Consider the following 21698-nt stretch of genomic DNA (forward strand, 5'->3'; position numbering starts at 1 on the left):
CTACACTGCATCATCACTTATCCGGAGGAATAAAAAATGAATTTAGTCACCGAAGAATTTAATGCAAGCCTATCGTCCGCATCTCCACAGATATAAAATCTTCACGCAGATATAATTCCACTATTAATTTATCTATGTCCTAAACTATGCCAGATAACGCTTTATCGAAGCATTGCCAATTTTTAAATCAAAGTACTATTTACTTTGATTTAAAAATTGGCTAAATGCGAACATTACACAGAACGCTTCTTTCCAATTCAATATTCCAGTCCAATTTTCAGAATAAAACTTATTTAACACTAGCTGATGCCCGCGACTTCGTTCGCGTGGATTAAGGGTTTTTTATTTGCACGGGAACTCTCTTATTTCCCGGGATAAAAGTTAGCCTATGTTCTTTTCCATGTCAAAGGCTACATGCATGCCATTTCATCCAAATCCATTCAGCCGTTTTTGCATGATTGAGTAACGATCATCCACACTTTAAAGTTTATAATATTATTAGGATAAGACCCACTCTTTTTTTTTACAATACTTACACACATCGCCATCTAGCCCCAAAGTAAACTTAGCTTATGTTATGGGTACTAAGATGACTGATGAATATTTCTATGAATAATATACAAAAATACTTATCATACACAGATAAACACCCCGACGTTGAAAAATATTAATGTTCATCACACAAAAATTCGATTTACAGTTGCGGGAATCGAACCCACGACTTTGCGCTAAGAAAGCAGAGTCAGTACCCACTGCGTCAATCGGCCGTCAAAACTAGCGACATTTATGACTGATCGCAAATAGCCAAGGATAAAAACTCGCCCGGCTAAGGGCGAGTTGGACACGGAAGGTTCCGTACCATGGTTCATATTTAAGAAAATTACAGTTATAAATTCAATTTGCCATGTAATTATTTTGGATCAATTTAATTATTAACTTAGGCCGATAGACTTCTCGATTAATTTTGTTTAGAGATTTGTGCCCAATATAATTTTAAATCAAGTATTTACTTTCATAATATTATTATTTATATTTATTTTTAATATTTATTATACAACGGTGACAGCGCATTCGGTATGAGCTCGACTTCACTTTCGGGGGAGCGAGTTCGAATCCCAGCACGCACTTCTAACTTGTCTAAGTTATGTGCGTTTTAAGTAGGTACCTAATAATACCCCCCCCCCCCCCCCCATATTGTACTAAGAGTCCCGTGCCCTGTAGTAGGCCGGTAATGGATTGATATGACGATTATGATAATATTTTTCATCATTTTTGACTTGCAAACGTAAACGTAGTGTGTATAGGTTTGACTTTGTTTGTTTATTTGCGATTTTGTCATTGAGATGATAGGTAACAGAAGTTACAAAATACGGAAGCAGGTGAGATCATAACTTGTCAGCGATAAAAAAAAAACAATGCAGTTTTCATAATCCACTCTATTTACCTCCGCCATTTACACAAGCCTTAATTATTACTTGCCATTCATTTTTTATCCTCATACTCGTCACTCAATTATTGATTAATTACGTAGGTAACAAGATTTGTAACCTCAACATGCGAATACAATGATTCAAGGTTGCAATACTTAAAATTAAACTGTTTACATTTATGTACATTGTGCGGCTAGTATTTTTCAGCGACATTGACCGCGTGGAATATTGGTTTTCTGGACAAGAGCAAGTGCCAGTGTGACGTTGCTGCGTAAAAAAGCATGTCAGCACAGTGAGCCTTGAGGGTAAGATACAACGACTTCAACTATACATATAGTTATAAACATTAGACACGCTCTTCTATACTTTAAAAATGGTACAAAATTTAGTAACGACAACTATTGTGATATACGTGAACTCTTACGAAAGCTAACGATACACTCGAATTAGATCAAAGATAAAGCAATTTAAAAACAGATGCGACCACTTAATGAGTTGTTGAAATCAATACCTATTAATACACCACACGTCATCGAAATTAAACTTAATTATTAAAATAAATACTTATGAAATTTCATTACTTTTCAGTGTGTAGTAAGAATTTTTATAAATATAAACAAACAAGTGCCCTAAAAAAATAAAAACAAACAAAATAAAAAGATATTTTCTTTGTGTGTATTTATTATTTTCTGAACAATTCGAATATGTTTTGCACTGAAAAGTAACAATAATAAGACAGGTACGAAAAAATAAACTAGTTGAATAATTTCATACTAGGCGCTCAGAAGTGAGTGCCACGTTGCGGTATCGACGTGCCGGATTGACACGGTGGCACGCAGAAGTGGCATGTTCCCATAGCACGGTAGGACGTGATGCAGTGAGATTTAGAACGGGAACTTAGAACGTTTCCCGGGATCACCTCAGTATTCTTAGGTGTAGATTACACACCACGTTAGGTATTAATCAAAATAGCAAGAAATATATTATCAAGCGAGTAGACGTCCGTGAAGGCTAGATATTTACGGTCAGCAATATTTGACGTTTGTTTGTAAGTACCAAATTTAATTGTCTAGCAGATCTGGGCACGTCCATCAATGCTCTTAACAAAATAAAACTCCAAATAAAATCCCGTAACAAAATTTATTTTTTCTCATCAATCACTTAACACACATTATTTTGTATAAGATATAACAATAAAATTTATATTAACTTAATTAACTAGTCAACAGACTTAATAATTATTTGTAAGTAGATATAATCGCAAAGTGTACTTAAACTTAAGTGATTACAAAAAAAATACTATAAAATTAAGACTTTCAATAAGGATTGGTCTTTATTGCCCTAACTACCTTATTAAATACCACTGATATATTAAGATACGGCTATAAAAGTACGATGACGTCGAAAACTTTACTACAAGATAGCCATTCACTGCAAACTCACTTGAAGGTAAGTTGGGATGCAGTCCAAGATATTAGGGGGAACACTAATTGGTTTCTAGTTTCTACGCGAAAACGTTCCGAAACGCTTGGCGACACGTCTTGGTCAGTAGGTTGGTAGCTTGCCACGGCCAAAGCCTCCAACCAGACCAGAGCAGATCAGATTATATACAGAAATTATAAATTTCCAAACGGGAATCGAACCCTAGACCTATACAGCGCTAAAAATGTGCTATAAAAACTGATTTTCGATAGCTGTGTGGTCGTGATGCGTCACATGTACTAAGTGGGTGGTACCCAGCAATGAACTACGGCATAAATAAATAAATATACTACGACAATACACACAACGCCAACTAGTCCCAAAGTAAGCGTAGCTGGTGTTATGGGTACTAAGATGACTGTTGAATATTTTTATGAATAATATACATAAATACTTATAATATACACATAAACACCCAGACACTTAAAAAGATATATGTTTATCACACAAACATTTTCCATTTGTGGGAATCTAACCCACAGCCTTGGACTCGGAGAGTAGGGTCGCTGCCCACTGCGCCACTCGGCCGTCAAATCAGTATTTTTTATGTAACCCTGTATATTCAACGCAACAGATAGTATAGACCCTATTTTCGTACTCATACAACTTATAATTTTTTTTAATTTACTTCCATTCAAATATTAAATTGCACCTTAATACTGGTTATAACACTAATATAACTATTAATTGGTCCCCAATAAAAATTCTTGAGCTATCACCTCGTAATCTATCCATAAAAGACAATAATAAAATTGACATACGCATTAACAACAATCATTTGTAGTATTGAAAAATATTATAATTAAAAATCAATTTCCTCAAAAATCACAATCATAAAAAGCAATAACAAACAGACCGACTGATTTTTCAGTATATCTGGAATCTCGTTAAAAGATTTGTACAATAACAGTCGCTTAGAGAATATCCCACTAAACCACATTGAAGCAGCGTAGTGGGCTGAGCTTTAAAATTACAAGCGTAACCAATTTCACACATCCTTATTACACATAAAAATTACAAAAAATATTTTTATTACAGTGAATATAGATTTATATAAATTACAAAAGATATATAAAGGAGTACTCGATTAAGATTACGTCATAACCATTGTAAAAAGTATTTATTTTAACTTATTTATTATTAAAATATGTTGAAACTTAACAAATAACATGTTTTATCGATGATCATTTTAATATTTTTTGTTCCTTGTAAATACGTATGTGACAATGATGAAATGAAATTGCATAAAGTATAAACAAACAACAAAAATAAATGCATTAAACAATAAATCTATATGCATTATAAAAATCTTCAATAATAATTGTAATATAATATAAAATATTGCATTGTTATTTCTAATAAATAAAGATATATATTTTTTACGTCAAAATCAAAACTTATTTAGCTTTAGAGCGTTATATATTGACAAAATGCACGATAAAAATATGTCAAATTATCTGTCACTTCATATTAATAAAATTATAAGCGCCCCTATCGGACATCTTTGAAAGCTCTACACACAGAGCACGCTGTTACTGCTTAAAATAGTATTATTTTAAAATTACAGTTTATTTTACTTTGACGTCCAAAAAAAGGAGATGTTATAATTATTCTTAAACAGGAAACATTCTTAAAATAATACTGTTTCAAGCGATGGGTAGGCTTGGGCTGTTACCGTCGCGTCGTCCGTCTATTACAAATTGTCAGATTAACGTAATGCCCATTTTTGTTTTAATTGTATTTTGTCACACAAAAAGTTGCCGTCCAGTTCGGCCCATAAAGCTTACCCAAAACAGAAGCGGTCGCGGTTTTATGTAGTGTTACACTATATATTGTCATGATCCGGAGTAAACATAGGAGACTACTTAGTGTAAGTTACATTTCGTATCATCCTTATTAAATATGCCATTTTATGTCAAGAATCAAACATTATAATTTGACACAATAGTTAAACTCCTAAGTTAAGTAAGAGGCCCTGTTCTGTCAAGTGAGTTGGAATTCCTCGAATACTATATTATATCGGAGGTGAATCACAAAGCAGGTAGACAATAAAGTTGGTCTGCATCATTTATCCAATAGCAGAGTTTAGTTAAATACCGATATATATTGTATCCTATCAAAGAGTATAGAAACACTATCTTCTATGTTAAGACCTGTTTTTATATTTTCAGTACTTTTAAATATATTTATGTTGTCATAATATTTTAAAATACTTTAGTAAAAAGTTATTAAATGTGACATTATAGGCCAGGTAAAAAAAAAAACTAAAACTTTTGCGCGTCTGACTAAACTGTAAAGTCTGACTGCAATCGCGACCTATTTGGGGAACGCTTTAATAAACTTACTGGATCAAGCGACTAGAATAATGTGAAGCGATTATTATGTCGTCTGTCCATGTTGATCTTATTATTAATTATTAAAAAAACATCTGTCCCTTAATGCTAACAGTATTTAGACTTCAAATCCTTTCTCAATATCTTACCGGCGGGATTCTTAGGGATGGCATCCACAAACTGAACATCTTTTATCCTCTTAAATGCTACCACTTTATTATTAACGTACTCCAGTATTTCCTCACTTTTAGCACTCTGTCCCGCTTGGGTCACAATGAAAGCTTTAGGGACTTCCCCGCTTATAGGGTCGGGGATTCCCAATACTGCGCAGTCGAGGATTTTTGGATGTGTTCGGAGAATCATTTCAAGTTCTGCCGGTGGAACTTGGAATCCTTTTACCTTTAAAGTGAGAAAATATCTTATTAAGTATACAACGTGTTACGAAATAATATTGAAGGATATAGTGACGGTACTATAAAAGAAGCCGAATAGCCGGGCATGCGTTACAATAATCTCTTTTAAATTCTGCTCGACTACTTATTTTGAAATGCAATTCATAAAAAATAATCATACTTGATAGCAATGAGGAAGGGAACACAATGTTTAAACTTTTGCTCAATAATGTATGGACAAAGAGTATTGTATAGCACTCCGTTACTCTGGCAGGTAGACTCTGTGGCGTGTACAAAGTTCTCTCGCTTTGTTTCGCTCACACTCATCGGCTTATACGGGGCTTATTTTATAACCGTACATTTTTTAAATAAATAAATAAATAGCCCCAAAGAAAGCGTGCATGCTTAGCGTTTTATGGGTACTAAGATGACTGATGATTATAATTATGAATAACATACATAAATACTTATAATATACAGATAAACACAGAGACACTGAAAAACCTTCACGTTAATCGCACAAATCTTTCAGCCAATTAAATATCAATTGGTTTATCGGTGAAGGGAAACATCCTTGTAAAATTCGTTCCCCAACTTGGACCCCAGTTGACAGTTGACACTTGACAGTTGACAGTTGGAATTTGACTCTCCTCTTCCACAAACTGTCTACTACAATCGTGACGAAAACTTGCATGCCTAAGAGTAGCGTTGAGGATAAAGTGGGACATACTTAGGGTTACTGATTGCATATTATACGGCCAAAATAAATGGTGTCTAGCTTGTCAGGCTTTTGTTAGGCTTTATACATTTCGCAAAGGAGCGAGAGCAGACGAGTCGACTGTCGGTCGCTTGCTCCCGCAGAATCTTTTTGTCGTACCTATTCATACTGAGACCCAAAATCCTCAATAATGTTGGGTGTCCGGCCAAACAGGCTTAGCTGCCCGGCTATAAAGTTTGGCGTTCTGGAAACCCTACCTGAGAGTATTCCATAATGTTCTAAAGGGCGTATGAAGTCTACCAATCCGCACTTTGCCAGCTTGTACTAAGGCCTAAACCCTTCTCATTCTGGGACGAGACCTTTGCCCTGTAGTGGGCCGGTAATGGGTTGATAATGATAGATACGCGGCCAACGTCGCGCGGGACCAGTAGTCTTATTGGGAATTACATCAGCATCATAACTTCAACCGATTGAACTCCACTGCTGGACATAGGTCTTTTGTAGGGAGTTCCAAAATCCATGGTCCTGGGCCGATTTTTTCCAGCGGCTCCCAGCGTTCTGTCTACCTCGTTGGGGGACGACCAACGCTGCGTTCACCTTTGCGGGGTCGCTATTCCAGCACCTTGGGACCCCAAGGTCCATCGGTTCTCCGAGCCATGTGCCCCTCCTATTTCCACTTCAGCTTTGTGACTCACTGAAACATCTGTAACTCTGGTTCTCCTACGGATCTCCTCATATCTGATTTAATCACGTAGAGATACTCCCAAAATAGCTCTCTCAATCTCCATGGGAATTACAGCAGAAAGTGAAAGATGATGGTAAAGAAAAAACAGACTGTAGCCAACATTTCCGCCGGGAGGAAATAAAAAAAATTACCTTGATCAACTCTTTCAGCCTATCAGTAACGTAGAGATATCCATTTTGGTCATATTTGCCGATATCGCCAGTCTTGTACCATCCGTCTTCTGTCAGAACTTCTTTTGTCGCTTCTTCGTTCTTATAATAGCCTGTCATGAGATTTGGACCTCTGTACCATATTTCACCTTCCTGCAAAAAGATTAACAATAGTTCACAATAACTTAACGGTGGTTATTTTGGAGATTTCTCTTAAAAATTCAGTTTGATATTTTTTATGTAACGAACTCGTCAAAAGGCAAACGGCATATTTGAATAAAGTCATATTTGACTTTAGACTGTTTATACTCTTATCAGTTCCAATCTTATCAATTCGCATATTAAGTAATTGCTTAGTGCAAGAATTCTAAAGGGGAACTATAAGAAGCACCGAAAACATATTTGCTAGCACATGAAATATAAAAGCGCATTTCAATAAATTAAAAAAAGGAGTATTCTTTGGTTTTTATTGGAATACCTATTTCACGTATCTCTTTCGTCTTTCTTATATATTTGTGGGTACGTAATTATCTATCTCCTTAATAAGTAGTCTTTTAAACATATATATGTTTAAAAGACTAAACATATATATGTTTTTGATTTCTTGTTTTTTGACGTCTTTTAAACATATATATGTTTAAAAGACTACTTATTAAGACTTTAAACTAACTTTAAGTAGTCTTTTAAACATATATATGTTTAAAATACTACTTAAAGTTAGTTTAAAGTAATAACTGTATCAGTCGTCTTATTATGTATTAGCCTAATTGAAGTGGTTTCTTATTTTTGCACACAAATTGTATTGTGGATTAAACTATTCGCCTAGCCTCGGAAAGTTGTATACCTAATGTAATCTTTATGTTATCGTAGCCTGAAGAAATGCCCTTTTTCAACCCCGGCACCATAAAATCACTATATTCCTTAGATCAGCTAGCCTAGGTAAAGAAGAGCTAAAAAAGAGATGGTTGGATTGCCCGAGAGAGGATATGCGTGTAACAGAACTGAGCATTTATTACAAATAGCTTTTAAGTTCTAATGGAAAGGACTGAAATTATTTTGATTTGTCTGGTGGTAGTTACCACCCTACCGGCGAAGACGTACCGCTAAGCGATTTAGCTTTCGGTACAATTTTGCGTAGAAGAAAATTAGTGGTATGGATTTAATGTAATTGCTACACCCCAAACAGGTTCCCCGTTACCATCTTAGATTGCATCATCACTTACCAGTAGGGCTAACACAGGCAGGAGACAAAAATTATATCCCCCAATTAGATCCCCTGACAAGGGATATAATTAACATGTCCACCTGCTAAAGCACGGGAATATGGAATAGGAGAAGTGTACCCAAGTTTATTATTACACATATATATTATTTGGATATTATTTCCACTTGTGCGCCATTGCTCTGAGAGTTGAAGAAGCTGTGGGAGAAAAACAATTTGTATCCTTCCCCCGGGGAGATAACTGTCTCTGTCCAAATAATATATGTGAATTAATAAACGGGCGTAAACTTCTCCTATTTCATGTTCCAGTAATTTAGCAGGTGGGAACGTTAATTATATCCCTTGTCAGGGGATAGAATCTGGGGATATAATTTTTATCTCCCGCCCGTGCTAGCCCTGCAGGTGCAGTCAAGGGCTAACTGGTAGGGGAAGAAAAATAAAGATTTATGAATATTTGAGGAATTAATTGTTTCTAGAATCTGTTGAATACTTCCTCCTATTGTTGCCACAAGTAATTATAAACTTTAAGTCCCTAATTATAGGTTTATTTGTTACTATATCATCAGTGGCAGGGTATGCACTAAGCGGGAAGATAAAATGAATAAAATCTCCAATACGAGTTATAAAAAACTTAAGGATAGGCATTGTAAGATTTATTCAAAGCCTTAAGTTTTTATAACTCGTACTTGAGATTTTCTTCACTTTATCTCATCTGAATACCCTGTGCATACCCTCTATGCTATATTATATTAACTCAAATGTAGCGATTTTTTAGTTCACCTTTCCAGCTCCTAGTGCTTCTTGTGTCTTTAAATCAGCAATCTTCAGCTCTGAGCCGTAGAAGTTATGTCCAACGGCAGCGTGGTTAGTATCTTTGTTGTGGCCCACGGATATTCCTCCGTTGGTCTCCGTCAGACCGTATCCTTGACGGAAGATAAGCTCTTTCTGGAATTATTATAGACATGCTATAAGAGAAAATGATTATTGATCAATATTTACATATAAAAACTTTGATGAGTTGAGGAGTGTCTGTTTGTTATATTGGAAAAACCGTTTTTTACTACACGGTACATACACCAACATATTTTTTTTTACACTTTTTATCTGTCTGTCTGTCTGTCTGTTTGTTCCGGCTAATCTCTGAAATAGCTGGACCAATTTTGACGGGACTCTTATTGGCAGGTAGCTGATGTAATAAGGAGTAACTTATTTTAGAAGAATTGTATTATATCATCGTTACATTAAAAAAATTAACGACACCTAAACAAAAGTTAAAAGGAAAAGTTCTATTTAAAAACAATATACAACTTTTGCTTTAAAACAAAAACAAACGCGGACGAAGTCGCGGGCACCAGATAGTTTATTCATAAGACTCTTGCCGGTGCGGTGATAGCCCAGTGGGTATGAGCTCGACTTCACTTTCGGGGGGCCGAGGTTAAATCCCAGCACACAACTCTAACTTTTCTAAGTTATGTGCGTTTTAAGTAATTAAAACAACCAACCATTCTAACAAGTGTTAGAAGTAATATAGGATACTTTTTATCCCGATATTAAGCTCGGTTCCTTTGGGAGAGGGGTAGAGTGTTTGACGATTTTACACCATTACTCCGATAAATTATAACCGATTTAAATAATTATTTTAGTACTATAGAGGTTATAATATGTGTTTAATTTTGCCCAAACTGTGGTTGGAGATATAGGACAGAACTCCTCAGCGGACAACAGCAAACCCCTCATTTAAGGCTTAGCAATACCGAACACTTTACAACTAAATTTAATGCCACATAAAAAAACAAAATCAAACGCCGACAAAGTCGCGGGAAACAGCTAGTAAATAAATAAATATACATCTAGCCCCAAAGTAATCGTAGCTTGTGTTATTAACAAAAAGATAACAGAATTTCATGTTCATCACACAACCATTTTCCAGCTGTGGGAATCGAAGCCACGGCCATGGACTCGGAAAGATGCCCACTGCCCCGGTCGGCCGTTTGAATGAATTACCCACTGATGCGCGGCTATGTTAACCCGATTAAGAAAAAACTCAATTCTTACTTTTTATGTATCCTATGATATTTACACAATAATATGTTAAACTGCCAACAATGTTCTATGTAACGTACCTAGGTTTAACTCTTTGTTAGCATATATAACAAACCTGGGTGGTTTTTGTGGTGATATCTATGCTAGAAGTATTTTCTCTTATCCATACTATACTTTTTTTTTATTCCACTACAGGTAAGCCCTTGACTGCAATCTCACCAGATGTTAAGTAATGATGCACTCTAAGATGATAGCGGGCTAACCTGTTAGAGAATATGGTAGTCATATCCCCTAATCATCGTCTACACGACATCGCACCGGAACACTAAATCGCTTAGCGGCACGTCTTTGTTCGTATGGGGGTAACTAGCAACGGCCTAAGCATCCCACCAGACCGAAGAAACTGAGAAAATTCAAAATTTTGAATTCCGATATTGCTACCAACAGGAATCGAACCTGTGACCACCCACTTATAAGAACACAGCGCCCACCACTGCACCCGATTCCTCGTTAAATATAAAGTGTATTTTGCAACTAAAGATATTCTATTATTATATCAGAAACAACGAAACGTCCGAAACAAACATAAAATTCGTCCATATTATCACTAACCGCAATAAAGATAATTACCACATATACATTAAAGACCTACCTATAAACGCTACTTCACTCCACATACGATAAAACGTTATCAAATCCTTTGTTATAAATGCAAAATAATTTACAAACTTGATACATTCGTCATAGGTAATACTTTTTTCTTTTTAAATTCAGACAACAGCAGCCGGATATTATTTGAGTTACCAACATTTCTGAGGCTCCATTTTAAAAGTCAGTCATGTTCTAGGATTTTTATGTCACCGTAAATTTTATAAATACCGTTAGGTTGTAACAAAAAGTATTAATAAAAGTTTGTAAAAAAAGGGTGGAACCCCACAGACTAATAAAACCTACATGTTTTATTCATTTCCAAATTCTAATAAAACCTAAAAGCACTTTACTTTTCAACATTTCACTTCGATAGATCAAGAATTTAACCTACTGAAAAATAATGAATTACATCTTAAGCACTATAACACGGTTCACAAACTCTGTTGAGTCAAGTCACAGAGTTTGGCTGCCGCGAGCCTTGCCTGCTAATTAAATCTTTATTTTGGTTTAAACTAGCCATATTTATAAAGAGAGCTTTGTCGCCTAAAACACAGGTTTATTCCTAGCTTAGAGACAGTTGATTTCTGTTTATTTAGATTATAAGAATAATATAAGTTATACCTATTGTGCAGGATTAATGTAAGTTGTACCTATGTCTTATTGAACAATAAACAATGTTATATTACATATATACACGATAATGTAACGGTATCTTAAAGAGATAGCACGATATCGGGAGCACTTTATCGTTCTATTCTTAAATGGCGCGCGTTATGCAGCGGATGCAATGCTTTGACCTTGAAAAATTTCATGGCTCACAAATTTTTTGCTGAGTCCTGCATGCATTCTTAATCACACCGTATTACCAGGTGCATTAGATTGCAATTCCGTCAATCCTTAATGCCTTAATTGCCTCAGCAAGCATAGGCGAGTTAGTGGCTTATTACAATCGCTTCATCTTATCAACCCATTACCGGCTCGACGGCCCGATTTTTGACGACCTCCCTGGCGCAACGGTGAGCGCTATAAATTTAAGTAAGAGATACAGGATTCGATTCCCGACAATTTGGGAATTAATAATTTCTGAATTTTCTCTGGTCTGGTCTCGAGGGAGGCTTTGGCCGTGGCTATTTACACAAGTTAGACAAACACGTGCCACTAAGCGTGTTCCGGTGCGATGTCGCGTAGGAACCAATAAGGGGTATGACTACCATACTCCCTAACAAGTTAGCCCGCTATAATATTAGACTGTATCATCACATGCCACCAGGTGAGATTGCAGCCAAGGGCTAAGTTCTAAGAAGATAAAAAAGGCCCACCAAGTTGGCCCACTGCGGATTGGTAGACTTCACACACCTTTGAGAACATTATGGAGAACTTTAAGGGATGCAGGTTTCCTCAGGATGTTTTCCTTGACCGTTAAAGCAAGTGATATTTTAATTGCATAAAACTCACATTACTTAGAATAGTTATAAGTGCGTTCTGGGATTCGAACTCGGCCCCTGAAAGTGAAATCTAAATCCGACCCGGCTATCACGGCTACGCAATCGCTTAAAGCTGTATTATTTTAATAATGTAATTTTGTTATTGAATTATTTATTATCCTTATTTTAGGACGTCTAGGTATGCCAAATTATCCGTCATTTCGTACAGTGCTGAAACACACTTACTTTTTTTTCCAGAATGGCGGCAGCGTCAGCTTCAGAGACGGGTGCGGCCCCGCAAACGATGCCTTCGATACTTTCGAAGTGACGCGGTGTTACGGCTGGATGCTTGCCCAAGAATACCGCTGCAACAATATGAAATCTTTAACACATGTGTAAAGGTTTAAATCATTAACCTGCCTGCTAATTAAAGTGCCTGCGTTACATTTTTGGTATCTTTTGGCTTAACACAATTTTTGGTATCTTTTGGCTTAACACAATTCCCAATTAAGTTATCTGGGCCCTTGCTGAGGAAAACCCTATCCTTGACCAAATACGGCGTATAAAATGGAACTGGATAGGTCACGCTTTACGCCGAACATCCGGTGTCCAACAAGAAGCATTTCAATAAGAAAAAGACTAAAACTTTAAAATGTGTTATTATTACAAAAACATGGCAGCTATAACAATACTAACTATACAAACTACAAACTATAGCAGTAGTTTAATCAAAAAATTAGCATTTCGGTTTCACACATAAGTCTCAGAGACAGTAAATAATGTACAGTAGAGTCCGTTTATAAGGACATCGAAACGAATTGACAAACGCGTCATAATAAGCGGACGTAATACAAAGCGTTTTGTGAAATGATAAACCTTTTTTATGTAAATACTAGCTGACCCCAGAGCCATCTGTCGGGCTGATTTGTGAATATAAACCATCCAGGGTACCACCCAAACGCATACCGAAAAATTCAATCAAATCGGTCCAGCCGTCTAGGAGTTCAGTGACACACATACGCACACAAGAAATATATATATAAAGATGTACGTATGTATATACTTAAGTATTTTTATACAGAAACATAGTAATTATGTACATATGTATACATACATATTAAATCAAAATTGCACGTAATCAGCACACATACGAGTATATTTTTTACTGTAAGTAATCTGTTATTTTTGTCTGCTTTTGTTTTTTCATTTTATTCTAAAAATCTAATACTATTGTGTACAGAAGACATAGCTATGTTCAAATTATCATTTTCAATATTGCTGTGAACAAATCTAGATCGGGACGGAAAGTCGTCGGGAATCAACGAACATTACCGGAGGTGTAAAGAATCATGTCGGTCGTTATAATCGGACATAATCTATTAAAAATGGGTCATAATAAGCGACACTGTAAGGGAAGTCATTTTTTCTGACTTTTTTATGAAAACCTTCGTAGTGTAATTACGTCATAATAACCGGTTGGTCAATTTAGGCGGAGTCATAATAAACGGTTTCTACTGTACCTCTAAAGCTTCTAAAGTATTTTATCGGTTTTCATTTACACAATGTAGATATAATACAAAGTTCATGAAAAAAACAAAGATAAAAAATTGCACAATAATCTGTTTATGAGATGCATTAAATTGCTATGTTGTACGTATAGAGCAATAAAAAAAAACAATCCTGACATAAATGATTACAATAAAATTATCATGTTTATAATTAGATAATCTAAACGTACTTGTTAACTTAACAACAAGATATTTAATTAAGATACCTAATGTACTTAATTTTTTATCTACACTAATATCCTGATTAAAGTATTAATGATTTATATTTATTTTATCTACATGTGCAGTGTGGTGACGGCAGATCAGAATAGAGTTGTCCCTCTCCCCCAGAGGGAATATGACTAATATAATATACATAATATAATATAATATATATAAAAAACGGGCAGCAGCGTCATCTATGCTACTACTACCATCTACTGCGATTAGCAATGCGTGGGAGAGGCCTTCAGTTCAGCAGTGGACTGTTATAGGGTGTCGATGATGATCATATAACTGTTTTTATTTTTACTTTGTATTTATTAAAAACATTACATTTTTGGTAAAATAATACATTATCATTAAAACCAGTCAAGTTCAACCGGTTGCCCAAGCCTATACATATTAATAAATAGAAAGGAAATATGATTTAAGTTTACTCTTAATTTTATCACTAATTATCCCCTGTCTAAGCCTTTTATCAAAATTAAACTATGTACGCGATTATACATATTTTTATTTATTCTTAGCCGATATTGTCACTAGCTTATTTTATAATGCTCTATGTGTAGATATTTGTCAACATCTTTTGAATGTCCAAATTAAATAACTGTTCTTTTAAAAGTTGATACATAACCCTATAATAAATATGCTTTAACTACATTGCAGTGTTTAAAAAACATATTTTTATCGATTTTGCCACATATATTTCGACATATATTTAGGGGGACAATGAAGCCATTGTAATTTTTACTTTTAAATTCTTACTGACTATCCCATAGCTTATAATCAAGTCAGAAAGTGCATCATAAAGCAATAACTTAACTTTGTAATTTAATCGGTTTTTAATTATTATAATGATACCAGTTTAATGTGGTCATGCCAATGAAACCTCCGGTCGATAATTAAGCCAATATACGAGTACCTATGTGATTTTACAACTTCATTAATTGGGCAGCAAAAATTTTTTTTTTTTTCTTTAATTAAAGGGTTTGTTCAACACTGAACATGTCATCCTCATAAGTTTACACTTTGTTGTATCTAATTGCATTGTTATATAAATCATTTTGTATAGCATTCTAGCCTCTCGTGAAAACGGAGAAGCCAAAATGCTATTAAAAATACCAATATACATTAAATAAATTTACATATACGGGCATAGGCGGGGCACATTGCTTGGAGAATCGACGGACATTGGGGTCCCAAGGTGCTGGAATGGCGCCCTCGAGACCCCCCGAGGTGGATGACAGATCACATCAAGCTAGTTACAGGGAGCAAATTGGACCCAAGCGACAAAAGACCATGGTATTTGGAACTCCCTACAAAAAAGCTATGTCCAGCAGTACAGGTCAATTGGTTAACACGTTGGTGATAATAGATACAAAGACAGTGTCTTATGCCCGAAGCTAATAAATTTAATCTAGATTAGAATTCTTCAATGGCCTTATCTACAGGATAGTTTAAGTATAGTAGTATTAAAATAAATTAGCCGTCCTAAGGATTACATTGTATATTATACATATTAATATTTGATATTTCCTGCAAGTAAAAGTACAAAAAAAAAATCAAAATATCGGCTTACCCATAGGTGGAACTATGTAAAGATGGTTGGTTCTGTATTTCACTATTGCTTCTAGAAATAAGTCCGGCTTGAAAACAGGTAGTGTTACCATTTTAGCACCCCGCCCCATGAGGTTGATCATGAGCAAATTGAAACCGAATATGTGAAAGAACGGCAAAACTGCTGGCAACACTGACTGGTGCGTGGCTGTGGGTAAAAAAAAAGCTTATATAATATATATACATATGTTTATTACTTATTTTAAATACATAGTCTAGTTATATATGCGACGGCCGATTGGTGCAGTTTGCAGCAACCCTGCTTTAGATAAGAAGATAAGTGGCACAACTTACTATGAAGCTCTGGACAGTCTATCCTCCCATTAAGAATCGTACGATGAAAATGATGAAAGTTATTAAACGGGAATCCATTTCTTTTGGGACTCTTTGGTGTGGTGATCAAAAAGGGCAGGGAAGTATTAAAAATAATACAAAAACCCGATACCGATTCCCACAACTGGAAAATGTTGGTGTGGATGAACTTTTTATGTTTTTCAGTGTCTGTGTGTTTATAAGTATGTACATTATTCATAAAAGTATTAATAAGTCATCTCAGTACCCATAACACAAGCTACGCTTTACTGGGGCTAGACGGTGATATGTGTATTGTCTTAGTGTATTTATTTCTTTAAAAACTGCGTAATACCAACCAGAAGCTTCTTCGACGCCCAAAATTTTTGGATCGAAGATCATTTTGTTCATAGCATTGACGCTTTTATGTGTCAAAACCACGCCTTTAGGAAAACCAGTTGTTCCGCTGGAGAAAGGCAAGATCGCTACATCGTTTGTCTCTCTCTTCACTTCCTTCAAGCAATCAATATCTACGCCCAAATCCTCGGCGAATTCCGCAAACTTTATTGTCCCATCGGGTAGAGAGTCGTTGTCGATGAGTATTACTGGTATATTCGATTTCAGCTCTTGAAGGGCTTGCACTATATTTGGATACGAAAGCTTTGATGCTACTATTGCTTTACATTCAATTAGTTCTAGCTGACGTTTAAGTTCATCTGTAAAAGAATATAAATAAGGAAAGGGCGTTATTTTTATATTTTAAGCTATTTTAGTTATTTTTTAACTAAATGGAACGTATCGACTTCCAACGCATCAAGTAGGTATCATTCGGTATCAGTATCAGCAGATACTAGGCGTCAATTTTAAAGTAATGTTACAGAGTGTAACTAAAAAGCGAATCCTCTGAAAAAATTAAATTAAAAAAAATATATAATAAACAAACAATATTTCAAACAATCATATCAGCACAAAATTAAAAAAAAAACAATGTTACCAACTTGAAAGTTTTGTTAAATTCCCCTGCCAAATCTTTTTTTTTTCTTCAAATTTAGATTAGCGCTTGCCTGGTGTCACGCCAGGTATACTCATGATTTACTATAGGATGTCACAAAAATTAAGTAAATAAATACTTACATGCTGTATATGTGGGATTCATCATGCTAGCAATACAGCCAGCTTCTAGAACACCCAGTGCTATACAAGGATATTCTGGCACATTCGGTAATATAATAGCTACTTTATCATCATTGCGCAGCTTGAGTTTTAAACGAAGCGATGCCGCGAAAGACACGGACATCCTGTGGGTTTGGGCATAGGTATAGCCATGGCCGGTTGCAGCACAGACCTGATAAAAGTTAATTTTTTTATTGTATTTGGTATTATAACCATGGATAAAATGAGAGACAACACATTGATTTATAAACATATCATGAACATTTATATACATACATCAACATAATTAAAAATGGTTTGAGTTTATACATAATGTGACAGCTATTTATGAAAACATAAATGCTTTTTGTTGTAATTCTACTAATCCTTACTAATATTATAAATGTCAATGTAAGTTTGTTTGTTACGCTTTCACGCAAAAACTACTTAACCGGTCCTCATGAAACTTTGTACACATATTTTTGGAAGTATTAGAAGTAATATAGGATACTTTTTATCCCGATATCGGTTCCTTTGGGAGAGGGGATGAAAGTTGATATTTTACACCATAACTCTGACAAATTATAACAGATTTAAATTATTTTTGTACTATAGAGAATATGTGTTTAATTTTGCCCAAACTGTGGTTGGAGATAGAGAACAGAACTCCTCAGCGGACAGCAGCAAACCCCTCATTTAAGGCTTAGCGATACTGAATACTTTTTTTTTTTTTAGAACTGCAACTAAATTTAATGCCACATGAAAAAACAAAATCAAACGCAGACGAAGTCGCGGGCAACAGCTAGTAGTGTAATAATTGTGTAACAGTAATATCAATGGCACACCCCTTATCGGTTTCTATATTTTAAAGAAATGCTTAAACACTTGGTGACACTTTTATGTTGTTAAGTTGGTAACTAACCATGGTTGAAGCCTCTCATACCAGACCAGAGAAAATCCATAAATTATATATTCTCGAACCTGTCGCAACCAGGAATTGAACCTACATCCTCCCACTTATAAGACCACTGTGCCAGGAAGGTTAGTAAAAATATAATGAAATATTTGGTATAAATTAGTTTAGTGCATTATTGTGGGGCTTGAAACCATAAGATAAAGCTGTTTATCCTCAAAGAATAAACCAGTTTACCTTGAGGCTAGAGTTAATTATATAACAAGCATACAACCATAAATATTTTTGGATTGTACCATAAAAATTCAATACTAATATTATATATGCTAAAAAGTATCTTTTTGACGGCCGATTGGCGCAGTTTGCAGCGACCTTGCTTTCTGAGCCGAAGGCCGTGGGTTCGATTCCCACAGCTGGAAAATGTTTGTGTGATGAGCATGAATGTTTGCCAGTGTTTGGGTGTTTATAAGTTTATTCTAATTATTTATGTAATATATTATTCATAAAGATATTCATCAGTCATCTTAGTACCCATAACACAAGCTACGCTTACTTTGGGGCTAGGTGGCGATGGGTGTATTGTCGTAGTATATTTATATTTATTTATTTATTTTTGTAACAAATGTTTAACTCAACCTGCAACAATCTATTGTTTGAATTCTTTATGCACAACCAAAAACAGTTTAAAGGCGGAATCAATGCTAAAGCATTTTCTACCAGCCAACCTTCAGATTTGTGAGAAAAACGAGTGTGAATCTTGATGAAATTCTGCATATACATACGTACCTTGCTTCCTGGAGATAGAAATAGGGCTCTTTATATTCCAGAAAAGCTATAATGTACTCTGTGGAATTTTTTAAAGTTTTGATTTTTTAAACACTGTCAATAGCTTCTCAGCTAAACCAGTGGAAATGGCTTGTATTATGGAGACAAACTTATAACCCTTTGTATTCTAGGAAAATTTAGGGTATCCACCAAACAAAAACTAACAAATTGTAGCAGTGGCTAAAAAAGAACTACTAAAATTTCACTAAATATTTTGAAAATACATATATATTCATATTATATTTGCACAAATACAATATTTGTACAAATTTAATACTAAGTTACCTAATATGACATTGTTATGTACAGAATACATACATATAGGATACAAATATAGCAGATACATTTACTTATACATAAACATCTCCTCAAAAATAACAGGCTCCTTTTCTCCTGCTTCAGCCTTTTTCAACCATATTTGTGTATGCCTCTTTCAACATCTTTCACTTCTCTCTGCTGCAAAACACTATATGAATATAAAAACAGTTTCCACACTTAGCAAGATCTTTTTCAACTTTTATGCTGCAAAGTGCATATTCAATGATTGATGACGTAATAACCATCAATATCCACAGCTGGACATACGTTTCTTGCAGGGTTTTCCATACTCCTAGTTACTTTGACATTGGTGGAAGAAGTAAATAAAAATAACCCAATATGTTTACTCACAGTTAATGTTTTATCAGGCCATCTATCCAAGTTCTGCCATGCAAAGTCATTGACGGTAATATGGTTTGGACCCTCAACCTCTTTAAACACAGACTTTAAAATGTTAGCTTCAGTGCTATTTTGACGAGATAATGGCAAAGATGTTTTAGTTTTATTTACGACTAGATACACTGTACGACGGAAGACGTTTGACATTGTAAAGGTTTTGTGATGCTGAAAAGACAGAATATTGTTAGTAATTCAATTAAGTATTTAAACTCCTCCTACTTTTATTATATCATAGGTTGATGCTGTTATTGAACTGACTGCAGAACTCCGAATTGTGTAAGTAACTTTCTACACTTTAGTTTATTATTCATAAAATAGAATGCACATTTATTATATTATTGTTATGTTGATGGTGTAGCTGAAACCCGATTGCATTTATCAGTAAACCAGCATATTGTTTCTTACCTATTCAACTGCACAGAATTGCAATGTAGTTCAAGCTATATCATTTATGGGAAGCTGTGGTGCCCAGCAGTTAAATATTATTTATGTGTGTATGAGTGATGATGATGAATTTATTAATGCATTTAAGTTTATACACCTCAATATCTAATCGGGTCAGAGGCTTTACTTAATAAAAAATCACAATATTTTGGAAAAACAAAATAAGAATGAAGAAAAAGTTATAAATAAGTTTAATTAAGTTAATTAGTTTAATTTTTTTATAGCAAATTTTTGGTAAACTATCTAGCAGTTTTACTTACTAACATAAACTGGGTATGTTTTAACAAAACCTTGCAAGCAGTAGTAGATGACTTAAAAAAGATTTAGGTAGTTAATACAAAACAAAAAACAAAACTTATTAAAATTTAAAATTATGATTTATGGTAAGTGTTGCTTTATTGGGCATTAATTAATTGATAAGAAAAATAATTAATTAGGATATAATATCTTACCTTCGTAATAAAAGTTAACTTTTATAATTTTTGTTAACAACATTCACTGTGACTGTATTCTATATTAGACTTTGGACCACAGGCCAGAAATAAAAGCTTTGGACTGGAAACAATAACACTATTACTTAACAAACCGGAATAATTTAAAACTGGAACAAGTTAGTCACGGATTAATTATTGCTTCGCGTTACACAGTTTGAATATTATGTGTTCAAGAAATAAACGCGTTTATCTGTAAAATATTCTTATTATAATTAAAAGATTATTATCAAGATAGGGAAAACAGAGACGTACCTACAACATAAAATTTAAAAACTGAAATGTAAACATTGAATTGTACATTCCGATGATTGAATGATTGAAGTTTGAACCCAGAGCCTTTTTGTTTAGTTTTGTTTAAGGTTTGTTGTGCAATTTTTGTTCTTTATTCTTTTTCCCAAGGTCTGTCTGTGGTTTATTTCATTTTTTGTCTGTGAATGGGGTGTGAAAAATCGAAGATCGATTATGTACTATTTTAATCGATTTCTACTAATTTTTTATTATACTATCCAGGACATATTATATCAAGCTTACTAATACACACCTGACATTGGCTAATCTCTGTAAAGCCAGAAGAGAAAAAAAAAAAAAAAAAAAAAAAAAAAAAACTTAGTAACTGACAGAAAATGTCAGTCAGTGAATTTTTTTTTTTTTGTTTATATTATCTTAATATATATAAATCTCCTGTCACGATGTTTGTCCGCGATGGACTCCTAAACTACTTAACCGATTTTAAATTAAATTGGCACACCGTGAGCAGTCTGGTCCAACTTAAGAGATAGGATAGCTTAGATATTTAATTATAGTCGCAATTTTATTTTATTGCAAATTATTTGTCTATAATTAATTGACAGTCACATGTACTCATTTAAGGCTTAGCGACACTGAAT

The 21698-nt window shown here is 34.5% G+C and overlaps 1 protein-coding gene across 2 annotated transcripts; it reads right to left on the reverse strand.

The window, feature by feature from the left end:
* Positions 1-4266: 4266 nt before the first annotated feature.
* Positions 4267-21144, reverse strand: LOC120631634 (4-coumarate--CoA ligase 3-like). 2 transcript variants are annotated; one of them, XM_039901289.1, is made up of 10 exons: positions 21064-21144; positions 20770-20872; positions 19826-20038; positions 17401-17611; positions 16626-16982; positions 15938-16123; positions 12836-12954; positions 9252-9416; positions 7232-7402; positions 4267-5644 (listed from the first exon to the last, which is right to left on the reverse strand). In XM_039901289.1, the coding sequence occupies exons 3-10, from the start codon at positions 20018-20020 to the stop codon at positions 5354-5356; spliced, it is 1695 nt and encodes a 564-aa protein (XP_039757223.1). In that variant the 5' UTR covers positions 20021-20038; positions 20770-20872; positions 21064-21144; the 3' UTR covers positions 4267-5353. The 2 variants fall into 2 exon arrangements, with proteins under 2 accessions (XP_039757223.1, XP_039757224.1); XM_039901290.1 differs by having other exon boundaries at positions 20770-20918; positions 21064-21134.
* Positions 21145-21698: the final 554 nt, after the last annotated feature.

Source organism: Pararge aegeria, chromosome 18, assembly GCF_905163445.1.
Source record: "Pararge aegeria chromosome 18, ilParAegt1.1, whole genome shotgun sequence".
Classification (NCBI taxonomy): domain Eukaryota; kingdom Metazoa; phylum Arthropoda; class Insecta; order Lepidoptera; family Nymphalidae; genus Pararge; species Pararge aegeria.